This window comes from Astatotilapia calliptera, chromosome 5 (genome assembly GCF_964374335.1).
Source record: "Astatotilapia calliptera chromosome 5, fAstCal68.1, whole genome shotgun sequence".
Classification (NCBI taxonomy): domain Eukaryota; kingdom Metazoa; phylum Chordata; class Actinopteri; order Cichliformes; family Cichlidae; genus Astatotilapia; species Astatotilapia calliptera.
Window position 1 is genome coordinate 2650553 of NC_137426.1, and position 24769 is coordinate 2675321.

General features: G+C 44.6%; 2 protein-coding genes across 9 annotated transcripts in view; both read left to right on the forward strand.

Annotated features, from left to right (window-relative positions):
* Positions 1 to 12623, forward strand: part of LOC113021792 (semaphorin-3D) — a 102403-nt gene extending 89780 nt beyond the window's left edge. The window contains exons 13-18 of one of the 2 annotated variants that reach the window (XM_026166529.2): positions 3332 to 3420; positions 5815 to 5856; positions 6321 to 6478; positions 8553 to 8617; positions 9870 to 10027; positions 10533 to 12623. In XM_026166529.2, coding sequence (XP_026022314.2) covers positions 3332 to 3420; positions 5815 to 5856; positions 6321 to 6478; positions 8553 to 8617; positions 9870 to 10027; positions 10533 to 11054 — 1034 coding nt within the window. In that variant the 3' untranslated portion in view covers positions 11055 to 12623. The remainder of the gene's footprint in view (positions 1 to 3331; positions 3421 to 5814; positions 5857 to 6320; positions 6479 to 8552; positions 8618 to 9869; positions 10028 to 10532) is intronic. The other variant, XM_026166532.2, reaches the window with a different exon arrangement.
* Positions 12624 to 13162: 539 nt separating this feature from the next.
* smpd4 (sphingomyelin phosphodiesterase 4) lies at positions 13163 to 23724 on the forward strand. Of its 7 annotated transcripts, none has more exons than XM_026166521.2 (20): positions 13163 to 13299; positions 13650 to 13738; positions 13847 to 13933; positions 14985 to 15121; positions 15415 to 15490; positions 15671 to 15779; positions 16048 to 16100; positions 16192 to 16343; positions 16465 to 16597; positions 17294 to 17365; positions 19000 to 19137; positions 20292 to 20446; positions 20678 to 20768; positions 20856 to 20953; positions 21300 to 21463; positions 21780 to 21985; positions 22066 to 22296; positions 22416 to 22547; positions 22634 to 22762; positions 23101 to 23724. In XM_026166521.2, exons 2-20 carry the CDS (start codon positions 13700 to 13702, stop codon positions 23419 to 23421), a joined length of 2523 nt encoding a protein of 840 aa, XP_026022306.2. In that variant the 5' UTR covers positions 13163 to 13299; positions 13650 to 13699; the 3' UTR covers positions 23422 to 23724. The 7 variants fall into 7 exon arrangements, with proteins under 7 accessions (XP_026022306.2, XP_026022310.2, XP_026022309.2 ...); XM_026166525.2 differs by having other exon boundaries at positions 19000 to 19089; XM_026166524.2 differs by having other exon boundaries at positions 17294 to 17359.
* The last annotated feature ends 1045 nt before the right edge of the window (positions 23725 to 24769 follow it).

Sequence of the window (24769 nt, forward strand, 5' to 3'; positions counted from 1 at the left end):
GACGTTTTCTCTGGAACACAAAAAGGTGTTTTGTGGGTTTTACACTGAGAACAGAGCAAAACTTAATGTTGAGATAAAAGGTGAAAAGACCGTTTTGACTTTGAAACAGTAAAACGATAAAAGAAGAGGCAGGATTGACAAATATCGAGCTGTGAGTTGTCTTTTTTTGGCTGAATCTTCACCAAAGGAGGTTGTGGTGTTCTTATGGATGCACTAAATTCCAGTTTAATAGTGACATGTGAATTTTAGGAATAGCTGGAAATCTTTGAAACACAGAAGGGATTTCTAACACGTCCTGTTTCTAACGTGTTCTTTTAACCTTCTTTAACACATTTCCCTGATTTAAAATTTTTAATATTTTGTAACTTTTACACCCATGAATCATGAATAATTCTTCCTCTGTGTTTGAGCCGGAACATCTGCAGACTCTGGAAACATCAGCTTAGTTGGGACACGACTGACAGACCAGCAGAACGTTCAGATTCGGTTCCCGGTGAAACTTTGGACGCTCGGCTGTGAGATTTAAACCCGTCGGTAAAATAAGTTCAGCTGAGGCGGGGCCGAGCGAGCGGGCGTTTGAACTCGAGCGTGTGATTGGACCGTCTTTTAGAGCGGCGTACTGTGGCTCGCCTGTTGTGTGTAAACACGTTTTCATTCATTATCTGTAAGGCGGTGAAAAATGGCGAGCTTTTATTGTGACGGGGTGAATGATTTCCTGAGTGTGTTGGGCCTTTGTTCATTAATGTGCACACAAGTGCGTTTGCTTGTGTGTGTGTGTGTGTGTGTGTGTGTGTGTGTGTGTGTGTGTGTGTGTGTGTGTGTGTGTGTGTGTGTGTGTGTGTGTGCACGCATGATTAATGGCAGCGGTTATTTAAGTGCTGGCGACAGATCAGGGGGCCAGAGGTGCTGCGACTGCTCCATACATCTCTGCTGAGTGGATTCCTCTCCACCACCTCATCCCCCCGTTAGCTCCACATTCACCTGCCTGATAAATGCTCCTTCTAATCTTTCATCTAATACCACCAGGAGGAATATTTCTACATGCTTTCTGAGTGACAGATGACTTTTTTTATTGGTTTGTTATATCCCATTTTAAAAATATCCTACTCTTTAATCACACGCCTGCATCACACCGTTTCGTTTAGGATTGAAATACAGCTTTGAGAAGTCTACAGGTCACTGCGGCCGAGTACTCGTTTGGATTGTGGCTTCTAGTTTATCTGTTCAAATGTATTAAAGTGAACGCAGCTCTGTGCGCTGAAAGCTTACAGAAGCTTCTTTTATATCCAGTCCAGTTAAGTTCAGATTTAGCTCATCAGTCTGCTAATGGGCAGTAAATGGTGCAGATGTGTTTCATTTCTGCTGTCAAGAAAACATGACGTGGTCTGTCATTCAGCACTTTCTGCTCTGCTTCAGGTCACAAAACAATTTTTTCATCCTGAGTTGCAAATCTTAACAAACAGCTCACAGATACGCCGATAGATGCTTAAGTTCGTTTAAATCAAACACTGTAACTTTAAGCTGCTCTGTCCTGTAGCTTTTCACAGACCCTGCTGTGATTGGATGAATAGTGCATGGGTTTAGAAAAGGTTTAAACTGTACTGTGATAGGACCCCACTGTTACAACGAGACAGTGTGCAGATATTCCACAATCAGCTGGAGGTGGTGTTATTGGAGAATGGAAGCATTTAAGAAACGTTGTAACTCGTCCACGATGGCAGAGCGAGGTCACCAAGGTCACATAGTGCTTAAAAGTCACCACTCCAGACATCCTCTGAATTAACATCAGCACAAAAGCTGTGCACCGGGAGCTTCGTGGCATGGCTTTATTATGTTCATACCATCTATCACTCGGACGGACTATCAGCGCTCTTATCCGTCTGCTCCTGTATTCTGATAAACACCGAGGCTGACACGATGACGCCGCGGACACCTGCACATTCTCCCTATCGCCTTATCTGTGCATGTTTGTTTCAAACGGTGAATGATAACAAATGAAAGGTGGAGATGTCTGTGCCTGGGTTTGGTATGCAGGGGATCAGATTCATGTATGTGGGTCTCCCGGAGCGATGAACCCTGACCTCACCTGACTTAATGGAGGTCTTAAATATAAACCCCAAAGGTCAAAAGTGACCTGCTGGTTTCAGTTCAAAGCGAACACCTTTGTGCTGCTCTGTGAGGCTTCAAAGCAACTGTGGAAGTTTAAAGTTTGTTAGTGCTATTTCATCACTGATTAACAGAAACGTGCCTCTGAGAATGAGTCCATCTGTTTTAGTAAAGGTTAAGAAATCCATGATTCTCTCTGAAACTGAGATTTGACTTTTTGCTGTCCTGGATGTTTGTGACAATAAATGAGTAAAAAAACAAAAACTAGCGGCTGTCCTCGCTCTGCCTGTCGTGCTTCGTTTATGTTTGACTCTGGTTCAGTTTGAAGCAAATAAAGGACCCAGTGGGAAACACATACATTATTTTATAGAAGCTTGTTGGATTTGTTTCATCTCCAGGTTGTGCTGATTTGTGGTCTCGGTGTTTAGAGTCTAAGAAAACAAAAATGCAGGGATCAGTATAATCACAAAGCTACCAGATTACATTTTTTACTGTGAAATTAAACGTGGTGACCACAGGCATCGAAGCGCATCATTACTCAGTGATGAGGGCACACTTGTTTGACAGACATGTCTGCAGACACACACACAGCATGCAGTAGCCTCACAAACAGCTGCAAACACACACGGTTTCCCACAGCGGAGCTTTATGAGCATGCTGGCGTGATGCGAGCGAGCGTGTTTGAATGCCTGAACATGCAAACGTACAAATGCGCGCCCGTCTGCGTCTTCAGCAGTTGATTTGTGTGCGTTTGTGTTCCATATGGTTTTGCTGTGTTACATCCTAAGTGCAGTGTGTGGTTTCACCGTCACAGCTGGCACGTGTAACGACAAACTGCCATAGATTGTGCGCGAGGTGCCTGTTTAGCGTTGTTACCAGGGTTACCGCTGTGTCCCGTGCTAACGTGGGAACGAGCTTTGGTCGTGTAGCTTTGTTTTTCAGACGCGTCATCTCCCGAAGGGGCTTTCCTGGGAGGCTGTTGTGAAACAGAACTCCTGGCTCTGCTTCGGGAAAGATATAACGGGTCAAACTTTCGCTGTTCCTGCTGCAGTTTCTCTAAAGAGGGGCTGATGCATTCTTTCTGTTTCATCACGCCGGCATAAATCTAAGACCGTCTTTGCAGATGTTTTATTGGGGCAGAGTTTGGTTTCAAAGCTGAAATGAAAACGTGTGTTTTGCTGCAGGATTCCCACACGTCGGTCAAAAATCCTCTTTTATGTTGCAGATGATGGGAAGGTGGTGAAGGCGGTGTCTGTCATTAAAGACAACTGGGTCACAGAGGAGGTCATACTGGAGGAGCTGACAGTCTTCCAGGTGAGATGTTATTACAGGTTTGTGAGCGATGGAGAGCACTGAGGTGGTGATAATGCTTTCCAACCTGTTATATCCACATAGCTCTGTGTGATTAACGCTTTCCTGATGACAAAGCAGGTTTACTTTGTGACTAACAGCCCTCAGTTTCTCCATCAGAGAAAAACAGTCAAAATAAAAGGATGGATGTAGTTGCTGGGTCTGAACAGCTGATGTGGTTGCAGAAACGCTTCCTTCCCGTAGGCGTCTGTTGCCGGGGCCTCTGTAAACACTTCCCTGATGAGTTTGTGGGCTCGGTTGTTTCTTTCAGGTCAAAGTGAATAAATCATGAAGTTCACTTTGTAAATTTTGGTCATTCAGAGTTTCAGACGGGGCCGATTCTTCACTCAGGACTTCACAAAATCAGTTTCACAGTCAGGTCTGTGTCTCGCTCAAACACCAGATGCTAATCTGAAGATTTCAGGACTGGATTTCACAAACCAACAGGTGACATCATGGTGTTTATGCCCATGTTTTATATTGCCAGGCCAAACCCAAGTCTCCTTTAACAGCACCTTTTGATAAACTGGTCCAGTCGCTCAAGCGTGCGAGCACCCAGAAACTGAGCCGTCTGTCCTGCTGCAGCTGTCTTTGAAGCTCTCTCTGCACGCCTCACTGCCGGCACCACCTGATTTCAAACGAGTCTCCCACAGAACCTTTAAGCCTCGAGCTCAGAGGCGAACTACACGGGACTTTTATGGCTAAAACCACAGGGCTTGTTTCCGTGACTCCCACTGTCCATCTGCCAGGCCCGGACCGTGTGATCGAACATCGTTTTCTGGAAAAACTCCACTAAACACAAAAACAGATAGCAGGGCACATATTTCCCAAGGTCATCTGGGTAAATAAGCTAATGGGGACGGCAAAGAGAGAGAAGTGAGGGACGTGAGGAGGGATGGATGCATCAGGGTGAAAGGAAAAAATACAGCTGGACTAAATGTGGAAAAAAACACAGAGGACAGAAATAGAGTGAAGGATGCAGGAGAGGAGGAGGGGGATAAAAAGACGGGAGAGAGGGAAGGAAGCAGAAAGTTAAACGGAGAAATGAAACCCAGCCGGTGCTGGAGCTGAGGGCAGGTGAAGGAAGAGAAGCCACAAACAAACAGGATGCCACACACACTCGGCCTGTTTACTTCCAGCTGAAATTAAGACAGGAACAAACCCATTTCCAGCAGACTCACAAAACAGCCGGACAGCTGTGGGCAGCGTATGAAACGAGAGCTTTTATTTCTATGGGCTGAAGTCTGCGGGGGGCTGCGGGGGGTCGGGCTGCACCCTGACCGAGTTTCACACGAGCTCGTTCAGTTTCTGGCTGTGACAGAACGCAGGATAGTCGTATCACTGTAAAACACTTTCTCTCTCCTTCACTTCGACTCCTCGGCTCAGCGCGGTCAGGGGTCGTCGACTCCCTTTGTGAAACGCTTTACCCAGTCAGTGAGCCAGAAAAATGGAGCTGGGGGGTAATTTTACCCCCCGAAGAAGAAAGAGACTTATTAGATTTCTAATCTCAGTAGTTGCCCTGACCTCAGCCGCGAGTCGCTGCGAGGCATTCCTCAACCTCAAACAGCTGAATTATTGCTGCTTTTAAGGAGCAGCGTCTGTGGTTTGGAGTCAGCCGTGCGAGTCGACCTTTCCTCCTCCGTTCCTGCGGGTTCGTCTGCAAATAAGAACGTGTGTTTGTTCTTTTTTATATAAACTGGGTCGTTTTTGACAGGGAGTAACTAAGTTCATTTGTTCAAGTCCGTCACTTAAGTAGGTTTGGTTTGAGCATCGGGGAGTCTGGGCTTAATTTCCAGATGCTAACAAATTTAGCTGGACCTGCAGTCGCTGCTCGGGTACAAATAATATTAAATAAGCTGTGAAACACATATAAAGGTTACAAGATACAAGTACTGCCATTAAACGTGCGTATAGAGTCAAAGAATCCTCAAAACTATGCTCACATGAGTATCTGTCCACTATAACATCGATATATAAACGCTGTTAAAATATGTACGTAATAAAAATTAATAAGTGAACCGTGTTGTTTATATATCATGTTGGCCAGTTTTATTCGTCCACTGATTTACTGACTAATAATCTCATTTAAAAGTTTATCTGCTGCCAGCTGCTCCAGCTGTTAAACGCTGCTCGTCTTTGCTTTCTCCCACATTTATTCACCAATAAGAATTTTTCTGAGTTGTGCAACAGGAAACTCGAGCCCGATGAAGCCGGCACTGCAGTTACTCCTAAATCCTAAATTATTCCTCGTCTCGTTAATAATTCTCACCTATCACGCTGCATCGATGAACGCCGCCGTCTGTCATCGCGCGTTATCTGTAACTTCTTATATTTATACTTCTCCTCTTCATCCCACAGAGTCCCACTCCCATCCTCAGCATGGAGCTTTCCACCAAGCGAGTAAGTCTCTCTGTTTCTCTCTGAAGCGTTGGACTTGGATTACTTATGTATTTCTGGAGCTTTCTTAAATTAAATAAGTCATTATTTGGTTCATGTCACAGTGATGGTCCTGGTCAAAGAGGAAATGTGTGTTTTTCCATCTGTCCAGACGATTCAGACTAAGATATCTAAAGTATTTAAATTTGATCTAAATATTAGATGTTGACTTTTCTGCAGCAAAATCAGCTTTGAATAAATCATTCTTCTCTGTAGCATCTTTACATCTTTATAGATTTCGGTGACACGAGTCCCGGAAATCTTTCATTTAAAATACAAAACTGAGAGAAGCGTGAACATATATGAAGATTATGGGTGAAACAGGATGTTGAGCAACTTTTTTAGAGTTGTGCAACAGATATGAGCCATGAGGATGCACGGCCAGCTTACAGAAAAGCTCTCCTCTTCCTCCCCCCTCTGCTCCACAGCAACAGCTGTACGTGTCCAGCGAGCTCGGCGTGGCCCAGCTGGGGCTCCAGAGGTGCGAGTTATACGGGACCGGCTGTGCCGAGTGCTGCCTGGCCCGAGACCCCTACTGTTCCTGGGATGGACAGACCTGCTCCAGATACTTCGCCATGAGCCGGAGGTAACGAGGACGGAGAGGGAGGACGTTTATCAGCCCGAGTCACCCGAGTGTGAACACGCTGTAGGATTTACTCTTACTGCGTTCAGCCCTGCTTATGTTGGCTGTTGCTCAAAAATAATAGATGAAGTTCATCCATGTGGCACATTTCAACAACAACATGATTTTTTTTCATTTAAAACAGATAATTGTGCAAACATTGTAAACTTTTCAACACTACTGTAGCTTCATAAGAATCAGAGCAGACAAAGACGTCAGGCACCCAGCTAACTCTGATGGTGTAAAGTCTTTACGGCTCTTTGTGTGACAGAAAGCAGACCACAGGGACATTTCAGCGTACACACTCGCACCTCGAGAGCCAGATATCTCTGTGAAAAACAAGCTGACATGACTCGCATGCACCCCTGCAGACCACCGGGCCACAGAGCCAGTGCAGGTGGGCCGTTGGTAACCAGTTCAAAATATAAAATAAAAGTTTAATGCACACACATCTTCCTGGGATACATCGCCATGGTAACTGAAGCCGCATTCACTGATGGATGCATGAGGGACAGCTGGGGCTTTAGAGTCTTGTCCAAAGATAACATGCAACGTGCAAACTGGAAGAACCAGGGATTGAACCACCGACCTTCCAATTAGTAGATGACTCTGTGTGCACAGCCGCCCCCTAGTTTGACAAACCCCGTGCTGACTTATCGAGCTGACGACCACCTTCGTGTGACCTCTCATATGTGATTGGTCATGCCGGGGGAGCAGGAAGATCGACCTGTGCACGGTGCTGATGCCGGTAAACTGGAGTTTTAGCCGTTAAAATTTTGCAGTGTGAGAACCGAACTTCTTCTGGAGCTTTGACAGCCTCTGCCGTACAGTAAAAACATGCTCTGCTGTCCCTCTGATGGCCTTCAGGATAAAAAACAATGACACAATCTCGTGGATTTAAATCAAGAACACGTTCACGAGCCTTTTTTCACAGATATAAATGAAGTGGAAAATGAAAACTCCTGCATTCGCACTGCTCCAGGAGTAAGTTGGCACCTCCAGTGAACCGCGCTATGATTGAAAGTGATTTTTGAACCTCGGTTCTGCAGATCGTTGCTAAAATAAACATTAACTCATTTCTTTTTTTAATGACCATGAAGCAGTTCTGTCATGAATTTCTGCCATAAGAAGGGCGATAAAAAAGGTCAAATGGGCGGCGCAGCAGTGACATAAAGCTGAAATGACATCTGTATCAGCTGATCGTGCGCCTGCACAGCCAGTGAGGTTCTAAGACTTGAGTACACGCTGCGCTCAAGTTTCCTCAAACACTTACAGAGAGAAGGATGCAGGAATTGTGATTTTTGGAGTCGTGCAGATGAGTTAAAGCTAAAAAAGGGGAGGATGGGTGCGAGGGCTGGGGGGGTAACGGGGAGGCCGAAGCAGAACGAGACCTGACAAAAGTCTGAACAAACACTCTGTATTTTCACAGCCTGTTCTCACTCCATGTTTCCTCATTCATAATCTCAGTAGCTCCTTTTTCTGGCACCAGGGGAGCGCAGCAACAACAGCGAGGGGGAGGATTTAATGCACTTATACGAGTTTATCTAAAGGCACGCCGTTATCTGCTGCTGCCGCTGTCAGCTGTGCTTTAACCGATGAGTCTGACGTCTGCTCGCACACACAAAGCTGCTTTTAACATTTTCAGCATGAATTAAATCATCAGAGGACTGTGCAGCTTTTACAAAAACAAATAAATGCTGATATAAAGCATGAGAGAGGCTCAGTGCATCCATCCATCGTCCATGTTTGAACCAAACTCTGGCTAAAAGTCTTTATGTTCAATCGATTGCATGTTACTCACAGTATCCATGTGCTGGTATCGTCGCTGTTATCTGAATAAATCAAATAACAAATACAGTAAAGAGCTTTGAACCTTCTCGCTGTGAGTCAGGAGTGCAAACGACCAAAGAACGAAGCTCACGGATTCAAGTCTGCTCCTTTAAATTCAACCTAAATGAAGTGTTTAATAAATACAGATTCTAACTGTGTGTGTGTGTGTGCGTGTGTGTGTGTGTGTGTGTGTGTGCGTGTGTGTCAGGCGGGCGCGCAGACAGGATGTGAAGTATGGAGACCCCTGGAGTCAGTGTCCAGACACAGAGGACGGTGAGCATTTCCTCTGCTGATGTGAATAAACTGTTTAAAATATTATTCTCCTGGCAGCTGTTACACAGCAGACATGTCCACACTTACATGTGTACATGTGCTGCACTGTGACCAGTGGCAGAGTGTTAGTGTCACTGTGGGGCAGGAACGTAAACCTGCTGTGTGGGCCCATAATCGATCACATGACCTGATGCTCAGATACTCTGTGTGATCAGGGAGTCTAATATGACACCAGTCATGTGGGCGTTATTGTATTCTTTCATTTCTGCTTCATTATTGATGTTTGTTATTGATCGTTCCATATATTAAATGTGAGCCCCCCCCCCCACACCTGATAAATCAAAGCTGATTTATTTCGTACAGTAACTTTGTCATACTTAACGTGCAGAATTTTGTGATTCATGTCATTTCTTTCCAAACATGTATCAGACAGATGCCTACGTGAACTTTTCAGGAAAGGCATTAAAGTTCTGTTAAAAACTGCAAACAAATCGATTTTACACTCCAAACGTTTTTCCTGACAGATTTAGTCGCGTCTATCAGGACTGACCCATCGATTCACTCTGTGTGACACTCTGGAAGTTTCTTAAAGTTAGCCGATAAAAGTAGATAAAGTCAATTCTTACACTTGTGTGTGTCTGATATTTATCCTTTAGAGTCCGAAACCATCAGACTGAGATGAATTCTGTACATGATCCTAAATAACTGTTTAGCTTGTGTTAGAGAAAAACAGAAGTGGCAGTTTGTCTTTTCCTGAAACCTTTGCTTTTTCTTTTTTGTGAACAGAAAATCCACTGAATCACTCGTCTCACCTGAGAAGGAACATTTAATTACTGGTATTAACTATCAGGAGCTGACAGCACTTTTTAAAAATGGTCGCCTTGTATTTTTACAAAATAAGTGAAATTAAGGTAAAATGCCTGTTGTTACCATGGTGTTCTGAACACGGGCATATGGCGCCCTCTAGTGGATGTATCGCATAACTGCGGCTTTCTCTGTTTTGTGGTCAAAAATAACAGAAAACTCTTTTTTTTTTTACAGTTAAGGAAATCTTTCATTTTACAGTTCTATGCAAAAAAAAAGTGCTTTTTCCTGTATAATCTTTTATCACCTGTGCCGTCTCACATTCAAACGAACATAACTACAAAAGGAAAAGAATCATTTCCATCATTTCCCTGGGAGCATCACACCGTGTGCAGAGCTGTGAAAGCAAAAAAGCAATGCCCTAAGGGTTTTCCTGTGTCTTTGTCAGATTCAGACTCTGTGGAGGTGAAGGTGGTGTACGGTGTTGAGGGAAACTCCACCTTCCTGGAGTGTGTTCCTCGCTCGTCCCAGGCGGAGCTCAGGTGGACGCTGCAGGTCTCAGACGGCCAGCAGCAGACTGTCGGTCAGACACATGAAAGCAGAGAGGTGAGTTTACTGCTCTCTTTTCAGTTTTCAAATTAAAAGCATTCAGGTTTTTACAGATGTTGACAGTAGAGTCTTCTTCTTCTCTCTGCTGTGGCTCATTCACAAAAAACACTATCATGACTTTAGTCTCTGGATTTTCCCTCTAAACGTTCTCCTTCCTCTGGTTTTATTTGTATATATTTTTAGTCCCGAACCTCCAAAGGACAAGACATTAACAGACATTATTTTCTGGCTAAATCTGAGCAAACAGAAACAGTGTATCTCAGAAAGACTTTGTTTCTGCCTGACCAAGATTGGACGTCTAAAAGATGTTTAGAAAGCGAGGCCATGTTGCATATAAACCCACCAGTGGGCTGTAGAAACAGCTAAAATCCGAACTGTCCCACTGTCATTAACTACCATTGTTCCAAAATGCACTGCTGCACACGAGTGCACACAATATTCTGCTGCACCTCCTTGAATACAAAGAACAGCTCAGACTGAACTTTTGCCGTTCTTTCCTCAGCTGCCTCAGAGCGACGACGACCGCTCCTTCCACATGAAGCGAGGCTTGCTCATTCAGCACCTGGAACAGGCCGACTCGGGCCTTTACACCTGCACCAGCCACGAGCACTCCTACGCCCAGGTCCTGGCTCGATACCGCGTTCGCATTATCCCCAAGCACAGCCTCAACCCAGCTCGCTACATGCAGAGCCACAACCCCAACCTCCCGGGCCCAGTGATTCTGGGGAAAACTGGCCCGGCCGGAGGAGGAGGGATTGCTGGGTTTCTGAGCCAGCCGGGCTCCCCTCACGCACCGCCTTCTCTGCCAGGACATGGGAACTCGTGGCTGCCTCAGCAGCTCCCTCTGAGGAGCTACAAAGACCTGCACAAGGTGGGAAGCAACAGTCTGACCGTGGACGAGTACTGCGAGCAACTTTGGTACCGCGAGAAGCGCCGGCAGCAGAAGCTGCGGGCGCTGAAGATGAAACAGGAGAGCAGGAAGGCTCGCGTGAGGAGGAACAACCCTCCCGAGGTTCCTCTCTAGTCGCCTGGAGGATCAGAGACTGCCGAGGACAACAGATCCTGTACATGCAGAGGACACGCTGGGGTCAAGTCAAGAAAGTTTGCTTCCTGAGCAAATAAAGCCGGCCAACAAAGTGACACTAATGATAATTTACCATTAAAAACTAATATTCCAGAAAAAGTGATTCGTTTGTCTTCGTCCTGAACTCTTTAGTATTTAGAAAGACTTGGAAATGGAAATATAAGGATGTATGTAGAAAGATAGAAACCTGTATCTGTCTCTGAAGTCTTGTTTTTGTAGCTCATTTCATGCTTTTATGAGCTGTCGCTGATAGTTTACAGGCAGATAAATCATTTGGTAGAAAAGTAGTCCAAGTAAGTGTAAGTTAGTTTGCAGCATTCTGTGACAGATGTGCTGATAGATATGAGCTGCAATTAAAGTTCCAGTTATTCACCTATAAACAAAAAAAGCAAGGTCCGATTTAAATTTGGATGATCTCCCCTTCAGGGTCATCTTTGTGTGCAGCTCTGGACTGATGGCATTGCTGCTGTTCTCAGGTCAGCCCCTGGAAGTCTGTTTGAGCCTCTGTGCTGCACACTGGAGCTTGGCCTTAGTCATCGTTCACTTTACTCACCAGGGCTTTTTCTCTCTGTGACTTTGCCCAGTTTTCTGAAAATGACATTTAAGTGAAACGGTCGCTTCGATTTGTTGCACAGGACTTTGACCGATTGATTGAAAAATAGCAGCAGTTCTGTAATCAGTCTGGAGCTGCATGAGAAGGCGAGCTTAGAGGGGAACTCGGATTTATTTCAGACATGCTTTTTCATTTTTATGTGGTTTTTGCCCTGATGACAGCATTTAGTGGGCTTTCAGTGCAAAAAATGAAACAAGTAAATTAAAAGGTCCCTAAAACTGTTTCTTAATGTGTTTCCTTTTGCAAGTGAGGATCTATAAAAGCCAAAATTTCTGCCATGCATGTTTTACACACCTCAGATTGACCCTTTTTATTATTTTCATGTCTCTTCTACGTGTTTAAATATTCAGACCTTTAACACAGCTCAGTGGCTGGCGTGCAGTTTGCATCCAAACTCAGGTTTGACTGACAGTTGGAGGGGGATCTCAGACACACTGCAGACAGACGCAGCGTATTTATATGATCTAACTTGCTGACAGCAGACTCCAGTGTTTGCCCAGTTTACTGCTTCACATGTAACCCTGTTTATTAGAAACTATCGAGAGTTTTCAGCAGGCATCTATGTTTGTTCTGAGACGTAAGCTTCACACATACCTGACGGATTAAAGGCCTCGATGGAAATGCACACATGAAATGGACCTTGCTTGAAACATTATGTATAGCTCTTTACGTCCATGTATATTAAAGAACTCTATTTTTCTAGTTTCCTTTCTGTATCCTGTAGAATTTACTGCATTTTGTAAGTTTATATAAACCTGTGTTTTCCTCATAAGCAAATTTCAAACTTTTTTACTTCACAGCTCTAATAAGCTTCCAGACCGTGTAATGTCATCGTCTTTACTGTATGTGAATAAGCCACAAATGATAACTCAGTGAAAATAAAACAAAGAAAAACATTTGTGCATTTTCTTTTTTGTTCTGGAGTTTTTGGCTGAATTCTGGTTGAGCTGCACGGTCCTGGGCTCTAAGCACAGGTCTCCACACATCGCGCCCTCGTGTCCTCTTCTTGGAGTCTCATTCTGATAGTTGGAGCAGAAAGATGCACATGCGTGCCCTGCTGGAGGTTGTTTTGTAGCCCTACTGGCACCGTTTAGCTCTCCTGCAGTGGACCCTGTCCTGGAATGTCAATTGAGACTGTGCTGTGACATAAATAAAGTGAAAAAGTGAAAACACGTAAATAAAAACGTTTTGTAGAATTTAAGTAAAAAAAAAGTCAGACATAGAAAAACAATTTTTTTTCAGAGTACATAAACAATATTCGAGGATTGTTTTTTGTTTGTTTGTTTTTTTATTAAAAGAAGAATAAAATAGATTGTTGTTGGCCGGATTTACCTCAGACGTGCGCAGAAGGGATGGAAACGTTCGGCCTCTGAGGGAGAAATTGACATTGCAGTGCATGAATAATTCCAGCAGGTGGCAGTAATGTACGATAATACGATCATCAACCATCTGGAGTGAAGTAAAACACCAACGAAGAAGAGGAGAACCAGTGTAGTCGTATTTGAACTGCACTGATGGGAACGCGGTTTCTGGGGAATTGGCTGTAGTTTTGAAAAATAATCGCGAGAAAAGGTGAGACGGTGCTGATTTGAAAGCGGAGAATGTGTTGTGTGATTGTGACGTGTGTTGTATTTAATTAAAGGCCGATTTAACGACCATTACTCTTAGTTTAAGCTACTATTAGCTGTCTGTGCTAGCTCTATTAGCAGCCTTTGCTAGCCCGCTCGTGCTAACTTGAGTGCTGCTTTTGATGGATTGTCCTCCTGCTGAGGATTCCTTCAATGGCAGACACTGCAGTCTCTTTAACAGCACGGTTAGCATCCACTTCTGTTAGTGATAAGCCAACAAAAGTTTCCCCGTTAAACGTGTTAAAACTGTTAAAGTTAGACTTTTGATTAAAGTTTGTGTTATTGCCACTGCAGCAGGATCCAGGTGGACTGTACAGTTGTAGAAAGAAACATCGGAGTCCTTAATGGCTAATCCAACGTTACAGCAGCCCAGTTTCCTGCTGGTGAGTCTCTGAGTCCTGCATCTCTGACCTGACTTAGTTATGAAGTCATTTAAAGGTAATAACTCCTCTCTGGTCATGAATATGTTGTGACATGTGATGTTGTTTCAGGCCAACCTGAAAGCCGATGCTACCACCAAACCTCTCCTGCAGCGATGCCAGGATCTGGTGAAGATCATAGATGAGTATCCTGCAAAGGTATTTATCCCTGGATTCATTTTATTTGCTGTGAAAACAGTCGGTAGAATATCTGCTGGAAGGTTTGCATGAACTCCCACATGAGAAATAGCTGCAAAGATATTTTCAGACCGGGAGATACAGTAAGGGAATTCAGGCAGAGATCAGTTTAAGGTTTCACATTCACTAATTGCGTAGTTTCATTTTGAGTGTCATGGATTCCTCCCAGAAGAAATTTGAACTTTGAACTAAACTCTGAAAGATGTGCACATAAATCCAAGATAACTGAATTGTTGGAATGCAGCCTGCTTTCAGATGCCACAGTGTGACTGCAAGGCCCCGTCTGTCATGAATCTAATAAGTTTTGGTAGGACACGACATTGGATGCATGTAGCCTGCACAGTGAACCGGGACAGACGGCTGTTTGTTTGCATGCTACTTCCTCTCTGGTGTCATGATATCAGGCAGAGCATTCATCATACAACTAAACGTCCTGTTGACTCTTTGTTTTGTTTTTTTGTTTTCTTCTTTCTTGGAGGCACAAACATTTTGTTGTACATCTGTTCTTTTGTGTCATTCTGGGCAGTCCAACATTTTGTGCTGCATTTTGGCTGGTAGTAAAAGAAGATCACATTATGATCTGGTTACCCTGAATGCAAGTTTGAGGCACTTGTGCTTTGGCCTCACTTTTCAGGCCACAAATCTATTTCTGTCATCAGTCACAGCCCAGGGTTGTTCGGTGTTTGCGAGCTTCAGACATTTGTGCCCCAGATCAGTGGAGACCATTGTTTCCTGAGGCATGTGGGGGTCTCTGTGGATAGCTGGGGTTCTGTTTGCAAGCAGCTGTGGGTGTTTGCTGAGGGACACAAAGGATGAGTGCAGTTTTGTTGCTCTCTGTTGGCTCCACTGTAGTCAGGACTTGCAGTGTCACAGTGAGATGGAGGCCTGAATATGTTTATTTGTCAGGCAGACAAACGTTAAAGTGTGTTTCTTATTAGTGTGTGTGTGTGTGTGTGTGTGTGTGTGTGTGTGTGTGTGTGTGTGTGTGTGTGTGTGTGTTTCCTGCCTGTAGGAGCTGCACCTGATCTTTCCTTGGCTGGTAGAGTGTGTGTTTGGCAGCCTGGATGGTGTCATCGCTGGCTGGAACCTGCGATTGCTTCATTCACGGAGCAACGAGTACAACATTGTTATGGACTTCCTAAATCCCAGGTAGCTTCATATCAGCTGAGTGGAATATCATGGAAACCTGCTGAGGTTTTTAATCTGTTAATAAGATTCAAAATATTTAGTAAATTTGGCAGAAGGAGAAACTCGACCTACGAGGTCAGACGTGTTGAAGTTCTCTGCTTTTATGACTTTTTTTTGCCCCACTGAAGAGCACGTCTAGTATATTTTTAGATGTCATATAGCGCTTCCATTTGTAATCTTTTTGTTTTCTAGAATGTCATGCACTCGTATTTTTAAAATATTAAAATATTTTTTTATTTCTCTCTTTTTTTCAGTGGTCCAATGATGAAACTTGTGTATAAACTTCAGGCGGAAGAGTACAAATATGAAATACCAATCAATTATCTCCCAGTAAGAATATTTGCCTCGTCACCTCTGGCTGTTGTAGTCAGACGTTTGAAGTTAAATATTATCATTTTATGTTGGAGTGACTGTTCAGACACACAGAGCTGCTGTAACCACATCACTGGTCCTGTATGGATACTGCAAAATGTCTTTTGGGAGAGTTTGAGACTGTTTAAATTTTTCTAGGGTCCTGTGAAAGCCTGCATCCAGGAGGGCGTTCTCCCAGACTGCCCGCTGTTCCACAACAAGCTGCAGTTCCCTCTCTCTGGTCTCCTGACGCTGAACATCGCTTTCAGTATCCTTTGCAATGCAAACAGCAAAGTCTGAGTTTTCTTTATGGAGCTCTTGAAGGATTGATGAAACAATCACTTGTAGAGCTGCTGGTTTTAGGACCAGGTCGCCCACATGTATCTGGTCTCTGTAGTCTAACGGAAAAAAATCTTTGTTTCCAAACGTCTGAACCATAAATGTTTTCATTTCTGATTTCTTATGATTTCTTAATTAAAGAAGGAATGAATTATGCTCTTATGAGATCAGTCGGGTTGTTCCTTAACCTTCTTCAGACCCATTTGAATTCTTCATGTTCAATTTTGCCTACTGTCTCATCTCACCAAAGGTGAGGTTGCCACTAACACATTATTCACTTTTATATTTTTTTTATTGAACCACCTGATCAAAAACTAATAAGCCCTTTTTTATGATTTCAGAACTACCCTCCAGGCCAGTACGGGAGCTCCACAGACAGCGCCTACTTTGTGCTGGTGGACACTTACCTGAAGTACTTCCTCCCCACTGAAGGAAGCGTTCCTCCTTCCCCTTTCTCCGACTCCAGAGGCTCTGTTTCTGCTCCTTCACCGAGGTACTAGTGACAAGACGAATCTTTAATGGCAGAAACATTTGAATGTTTAATACTGTGTAACACAAAAATCCTGCATTTCCTGAAAAGCTTTGATTTCAGACTCTTCCTGTGCCTTCAACAGATCGTCCAGTGTTTCTTTTGCCAGTTACGGCATCCATAGCCCCAGTCTCCTGAAGCATCACATATTCCATCAGCCCTCAGTGAACGCTGACCCCGCAGCCCAGGAAATCTGGAGGTCTGAAACCCTGTTACAGGTAGGATGCAGATACAGCTCTGGGTCTGCCTTTGTTTGGACTGTGGACGTGGATATGACTGCTGTAACTGGTATTTTTAGGTGTGATTAATCAGCTTATTTCTTGTGGAAGTTGCAGGAACCGTCCCAAGAAAATCTAAATCATACTTGATTTCAATTTCTTCAATCTCCCCTTCAGGATCATCTTCAGCACCGCAGCTGTCTTTAGATCTCTCACTGCCACTTCTGTTCTGTCCCACTGGCTCTGTGACGGGCTGTGGATCCTTCACTGTGTCAGAACAGCCCGACTTTAAATCTGCAGAAGTTGTGGGCAGATAAATCTCAGGGGTGTAGTAAATTTAATCCCAGTTTTCTGAGTGTTCTCCTTCAGACTCCTCAGATTGTTACAGTGGACAGTCTCACCTTGGAGGACCAGTTCACGTGATGTCACGTGTCGGTTGTGGCCAACGGCGTCACTCTGCCTGCTTAAGTTTGAGTCGTGGTGAAATCAGAGACGGTGGTGTGAGTGGTCAGAACAGGACCACTGCCTCACTGAGGTGCAAGAAGATGATCTTCAGTGGAATTTGGCTAGATTTGGCTTTAATTATGACTCGTACTACACTTACTGTTACAAACAAAACATTTGAACGGCAGTGAAGAGACTTCACAGAAATGACTAATGATTAATCCTCAAAATATGTGTTTTGATCTTCCTCAGATGTTTGTGGAGATCTGGCTCCATCACTACTCCTTGGAAATGTATCAGAAGCTGCAGTCTCCTCAGGTAAAGGTAAGACATGTACATTTCCTCCCACACGCACACACCTGTCCACTTCGCACGGCTGATTGGCTGACCACAGCCCCTCCTTCACACCCATGAGGTCCCGTGATTTGTAAAATACATAAATCATGTTGTTGTTGTTTTTATTATTATTAGTTAAGCATCTTCAGCCTCGTCTCTGCGTATTCACTCCTCAAGCAGCTGCTCTGCTTGAGGCATCAGTTTGTAGTTGAATACTTGCTGTAAACAGCCTCTTCGGTCTGAGCTTAGAGCTCCTGCATAAAGCGATTGGGGCATGTTCCTGGTAGTAGTGCTTTTGCTTCCTACCACATCCTTTGCATGCTGCATGTCCGTGTCAGCAAGCGTGTTGCTGGTATGTTCTCCATGTGTATGTGCAACACAGCATAAAGTCACGGTGGAGTGGATCAATGTGTGCATAAATGTGTGTCTCAGTGCGACAGACGCTTATGTTGGTGTTTATTTCACCTGCACTGTATACAGTGTGCATGACACTGTAGATATACAGCATGTGCTTAGACCCCCTCATCTGTATTATTATTTATTACACGGTCAGCATGTTACCTACTTGAATATCCACCCAACTGCAGTTTCTTTGCAGCTGTGCTTTTGTCTGCAGTTACCTGAAAGTCAAAAGTGATGCACGTTAGCTAAGATAAGAGCTGTGGTTACAATGTAGCTGCCATCACCAGTGTGTGAATGTGGATGACTGGTTGTGTAAAGCGCTTTGGGGTCCTTAAGGACGAGTAAAGCGATATACAAATACAGACCGTTTACCGTGAGACTGCAGAGGAAACGGTGGACTCCCTGTGTGTGACATTCTGACCGTCCTGAAGAGTAAACGCGATTTTAATTGTTGTCTCCTGAACTTGTTAAACGCTGTGTGAGGTCACTGTGTCTGTTATATATAAGAGTGGAGTTAACCTGCAAGATTTTGGAGGCGTGCTGTGCTCATTTCCAGCACCACTTTTTCAGCTTTGCATAATTCACAGTTCAGTCCGATCCAGTCCAGTTTGATGCTAATAATTACTTTAATCTTACACACAAACCCCAAAATCTTACAGTGTTGAGTTCCCTCTGTTTGTGTTGAACAGTAGGAATGGGAATGATTTCCGTTTGGATCTACAGTGACGGGTTAAAAACACAAACTGGGATTTTTCCCGCTCGTTTTTTCACTCTTTCCTGGTTGATTTGGGGGTTTCAGATACATTTTCAGTATTAATGAACAAAGCCTAATATTTTGGAGTGAAATGATTCCCGTCCCTACAGTCACGTAACTCACGTCTGGTGTAGGAACGGCGTCTGCGTCGCCCCCAGCCGTTCATTTTGTTCCCAAAGTCACTTTGTTGTCTTTGTGTCTCCTCTCCTGTCTCCTGCTCTTTTTCTCCTGAATATTTCCGGCCAATTGTTTGTCTGGTTGCGCTCTCGCTCCTGTTTTTGCTGCCTCCTTTGCTCCTGTTCTCACGTGTAACTTCCTCCTGCCACCTTTTTCGTTCCCTGCCTCCTCTTCCTCACTTTTTCCCCCTCTCCCCCTCTCTTCACTGTTGCTCCTCCACCTTTCGTCGTTGTCTTTCCTCTTCCTCATCTTCCTCTACCCCCCCTTCCTGGTGGTTACGGGTGAACAGCTGGCGCTGCTGCAGTACCGCCTCAGTATGTCCAGCATGCCGTGCCAACCCCACGCCCCACCAGGCTCTGGGACCCTCCACACCTACCAAGTACTTTTACCTTTTCATTCACCCCCGCCCCTCTGGGGCCTCCTGGAGGTAAACCTCAGCCACTCAAGCTCACAGTCAAGGTTACTTCTCTGGTAACAACAACCAGACGATGTCATTCCAGTCACCGGCCTGTAGATGGCAGATGATAGCAGCGGCTGTTTAGCTTCATTCTGCAAGCGCAGCTCTCTGTTCATTTAAGATATTTTAATCATAGTTTCAGGGATTATTTCTACTTTAGAACTTAGCCATGCTTATTGACTTTCAGCTGATTATTAAAAGACAGAGATTGCCCACATTATACGGTAACAGCGTTTAACTCTTTGGCTGCTGTCGGTAAACCAGAGGATGATTGGCCTGTTTCCTTTGAGTCTGACTGTAAATTATGAATTTTACAGAGAAGTATCCTTGAAAGAGAAAGTAATCCAGGAATGAAGCTTTGAAAATGAATCTGGTTTGGTGTGGTTCTTGCTTTTTCTTTTTTTTACAGGCATGCTTTTTACACTGTCTGCTGTGCTTTGTTGTTTTTGTAGTGTTTCTCTCTATTGGCAGCATTAATCTTTTGAAAGCAAAGATACTACTACAATCAAATCAGAACTTCTTATTTTAAGAAATGATTTCTTATCAAATGTGACATTGATCATTTTTTCCATGCCAATCAGAAACATGTAAATATCATTACTTTCCTCGCTTTGCTTGTTTGTGTTTCCTGATGATGTCCAGACGAGGAAACGTGCAGCTGGTTGATGAAGCAGCTTCGAGCACTGAGGTCCCACCTCTTAGTTTCTCACAGTTTTAATATGTAAATAATTTTTTAATAAAACAGGAACGTTAGGGTCACTGAAGGGAGACGGTAAATAAATTAAGTGTTCAGGCGAAACATTTACAAGGAAAATATGCAAATTGCAAAGTGTGTTTAAGTTCAGTGTCAGCGGAAGCTTTTCATCCGGAGTTTGTGATGTTAGCGATCACACTCAGATTAAATTCAGTACGGTATAAATTCCTTCATGGTGCTCCAGAGTCAGTCCACACCGTGTGAAAGCCCTCCGGCTCCTGAGTGTGGGACCTCTGTTCTCTCTGGTAATTGTTTGGCTGCTTGTGGATTGGGACGCATTGCGATGGCTGCTTTTTCCATCAATCCTGGCTGCGATTGGGCATATTTGGCGTCATGTCCGAGCACTGTGTGTGACCGCTTCCCTCTGCAGGAGCCCTTTAGCCCGACGGAGGAGCACGTGCTGGTGGTGCGTCTCCTGGTGAAACACGTACACGCCTTCTCCAACAGCCTGAAGCCTGAGCAGCTGTCGTCCTCGCCCTCCGCCCACTCGCACACCCACACCAGCCCGCTGGAAGAGTTTAAGAGGTCAGTCACACACGCTGCTGTCAGACTTTGTGGAAGTAGAACATTTATTACTAAAATAAAATATTAAGTAAGTAAAGCAGATTTGATTGATTTGGTTGATGCTTTTAGATATGCATCATGTGTCAGCATGCAGTAGTAGCTTCTCTACAGCCCTGACTTTAAATAAAAGAACAAAAGCAGGAAGTGGATCATTAAATGAAGGTTTTAGTTAACTTTGTGTTTCCCCCACAGGGTGGTGGTGCAGCGCTTTGTGCACCAGAAGCTGTACCTGTTCCTGCAGCACTGCTTCGGTCACTGGCCTCTGGACGCGTCTTTCAGAGCGGTAGGTCTCTCACATCCTGACGTGATCGCTTGTTTTGCTCCATGAACACGCAGTTTGCTGCTACGAGCGTATTTTGTCCGTGTTCAGGTGTTGGAGACGTGGCTGAGCTACATCCAGCCCTGGAGATACACCGGGGAGAAGCCAAACCCTCAGCCCGACCAAAACAGAACCGTGCCTGAAAAATGGTGAGCAGAGTGGACTCTGAAGTGCTCGTCCATAAAATCTTCATCTTGTTTTTCCTCCCTTTGTGTCGTTGAGCCAGCATTTTGTGTTTGTTATTATTTTATGTTCTGGAGTTTGTGTTGTCAGTGTATACTTCCTGTTTTACTTTGAAGGTCTGTGTCGTGTCTAATTAGGAGACATATTTAATAGATTTTTAATGAAACCTGATATTTTGGGCTTGTCGTTCTTTTTGCTGACTGAGTCATAGCTCTGACTCGGACCCTCAGAGAGGTGAAAGTCTGGGGATTGTTGCTGTTTTGGGGTTCAGACTGACAGATGAGGTTCTGATGATAACTTTCTCTCCTGCAGGGAGTCCTTTGTTCATGAGAACCTGCTCATGTACACGAAGCTCTTCCAGGTGTTTTTGAACCGAGCGGTCAGGACCGATCTGGTGAATGCCAAAAATGCGCTGATGGTCTTCAGGGTGGCCAAAGTCTTCGCTCAGCCTAACCTGGCAGAAATGACCCAGAAAGGTGACGAGGGACAATGCTGGGCTCATTAGTATTGTTCACAAATCTGCATATGAGCATCTGAACTTTCCATTAGCTCATTAAGTGAAGTGTTAGTGTTTTGTTCTCACACTGGTTAAAATAAAACCTTGATGACGTGGATCTGTTTGGATATCTTTTAGGAAATATGATTGGCATTTTTCATATTTCTTGACACTAATATAGAAATGAATCATTACTTGGTGAAAAGTTACCACCAATGATGACCACGTGACTTAAGGCTGCACAGTGGCTTTGTCACTTTGTTGTCCCACAAACACCTGGAATCGTCTCCCTGCAGGTGAGCAGCTGTTCCTGGAGCCCGAGCACGTCCTCCACCACCGGCAGCCCCGCGGCTACCTGACGCCAGGACAAGGAGGCAGCTACCTGTCGTCACGGCAGCGGGTGGTGACGGACATGGTGTTCAAGGTGAAGAGCCACGTCTACGGTTTGGAAGGACAGGACTGTCAGTACAAGCAGATGTTTGGCACGGAGCTCAGAGGAGCGGTAAGTTTACCTGTGTAAACCACAGAGGTACAGAAAACACCTGTGTTGCTCCGAGTTTTCACCTCCTGTCCATCCCGCAGGTCATGAAGCTAATCCAGATCATTGTACAAGCCAGACAGACGGCCAAGAGGATATCAGATCATTCGAGTGAGGTGGCGGCTAATAAATCTTTCCTGTCCTGGTTTGGACTCGGTGCATCTGATCTGAACCACAGCTTCCCCGGAGCCGAGCCAGAGGAGACCGGAGAATATCTGAAAAAGACCCACGAGTTCCTGGACAGAGCTTTGGAAAACCTGTGCCAGATATTTAAGGTCAGATTAGTCTGGATATTTTTATTCACTCCCAGCTTGGAGAATGCAGCACGTTCATGTAAGCCTGTCCTTTGTTTGAAGCTGGGCTCTGTAACAGGAGGGTTTTTGTTGTTTTGCAGCTAAACCAGGGGCAGCTGAATCAGCTCATATCAAACCTGGGCTCCTTGGAGGATGATGGCAACAGCAAACAGCTGCCAGACTGCGTGCAGAGTGAGAACGGGCTGATCCTGACTGACCTGGGCCGGAGGCAGGTCAGTATGTGATCCTAAAAGAGGAAGACGTTAGGGTTATGGACGGAGGAGAACTGCCTAAAGAGATCGTGTGTGTTTTTCTGCAGATCATAAATGGACTGCGCAGGTTTGACATCCACTATCAGGGAGACCCGGAGCTGCAGCCCATTAGGAGCTATGAGAACGCCCTGCTGGTCAGGCTCTTCTACAGGATCTCTTCTCTGATTAATGAGAGGGTGAGTGCTGTCTGTAGGCAAGCCTGCAAGGGCGTCGTAAATACGACTCAAGAAGGGCTGAGAGTAGAACACAGTAGAAACAGTCGGGGCACGTGAGGATGGAGAGCAGCACAGCGACACGTAACAAAGGACAAATGTAACCTTTGTTTTTCAGCTGTCTTCAAACTGTTGCCGCCCTCACCCTTTCATATTTTTAACAGTTTCAGTTCTTCAAAACACAAAGTACAGCTTTTAAGCTCAGTAAGCAGCTGCTTCACTGTTTGTGCTCACGTGTGTAAATTTCATATTTGACTGTGAATGAAACACGTGCTCGCGTGTCTGTTGTTGCCCCCTCACAGTTTGGACGACACATGAATGCACTGTGCTCGCGTCCGGACTTCCTGGGCCGTCTGGGTCGTCACTACCTGACGAATCTCGATTCCAGCACCAAACTGAAGCACAGCCCGATGTCGCGGCACGTGCTGGAGAGGAGCCAGCGGCCGAAGCTGAGCCTTCGCCCGCTGGCCAGCTACAGGACCATACTGCTGCTGCTTCTCTTCTACGTGTTTGGAGCCCTCCTGTCGCTCGGCCCTATCTCCAGCACCGTGCTGCTCCTCGCCAGCGGCTTCCTGTACGGACTTCTCATGACGCTGTTTGCAGACAAACTGAAGACGCACTAAAGCTTTTGACGTGTCTGGGGAAATAAATCGTTTTAATCTCTTGAAAGAAATCAGACTGTAGTCTGTTCACAGATGAGTACAGCGAGCACGGAGGTGGATCGGCAGCTCTTCAGTTGTTGTTTTTCGTATGATTTGTGTCGTCCAGCCTTGTAAATAATTGGAGAACATCTCAGCTTTCCTTCTGTTTCTGTTCCTCCCCAACATCTGAGAACAGGTGGAGGCCGAAATAGTCAAAGTGCTGATGGAATAAAGAAGTTGAGTTTTCGTCTAAATGACTCATTAAACTGTTTGCACTCTTTTGTAGTTCTCGTTTCTTAACTGTCTGTGTGCATCACATCCACTCCTCCAATAACACCAGGTTACAAAAATAGAACCAGCTCCCCAATATTATATTTTACTGGGTCAAAGGTCTTTTATTTTATTTTATTTTTTTAAAATGTGCCGCAACAAACTAGCAGGCAGACAAAACCTTCAGACGATGATGAGTGAAATATAAAAAGTGATGACAAACTGATGAAACATGAGTCTTAAGACACAAAGGCAACAAATGAAAAGTTACAGTAAAAATACAGACTTGAAGCTTCTTGGCGTATCCTTGCTGTGTTGTTTTTGTTACTATTCTATCCACGTACCGTCGACTGGACTGATGCTGCGACGCCAGCTAAAGCGATTTTTCATTGCAGGAGTCCTGTGATCCCAGGTGTGTGAAGGATTCACTGGGTCAAATGTCACTAAAATTAATGTTTGATTTTTTAAAAATATGTATATTTATGTGAAAGTGTACTGTTCTTTACGGCGTAGTTTCAGTTCACTGGACTTTCATGGACTCTGGACCACTGCAGCACCTTGATTCTCTCCTTTTTCAGCCATTCTGTTGGAGATTTGCTGCTGTGGTCGGGATCATTGGCCTGTTGTATGATCCAAATTGGGTCTGTCAGACAGCTGGCCTCACATTTGACTCAGGAACGCTTTGTGGTCGACTAAGGTGTTATGGTCCTGGGGCTGCAGAACAAGCCCAAATCAGCCCTTCTGGACTATGCTGACAGTTAGTGTGGGGGTGCTGTGATCATGGACCAGCATCTCCATGTTGGTCTCATCTGTCCAAAGGACATTGTTCCAGAAGACTTGTGGTCTGTCCAGGTGGAGCTTTGCAAAGCTAAGACATGCTATCATTTAAAAAAAACAAAAAACCCTTCCACACCAGCCATACCTGATAATATTTATTTAAAGCTAATTACTGTATTAACACAATTGATCTAAAATCAGAAAAATAGAAAAAAAAATTTTTAACTGCAACAACCACAAACATGTTTAACGAATCATTTTCATAACTTGAAATGCAAATATA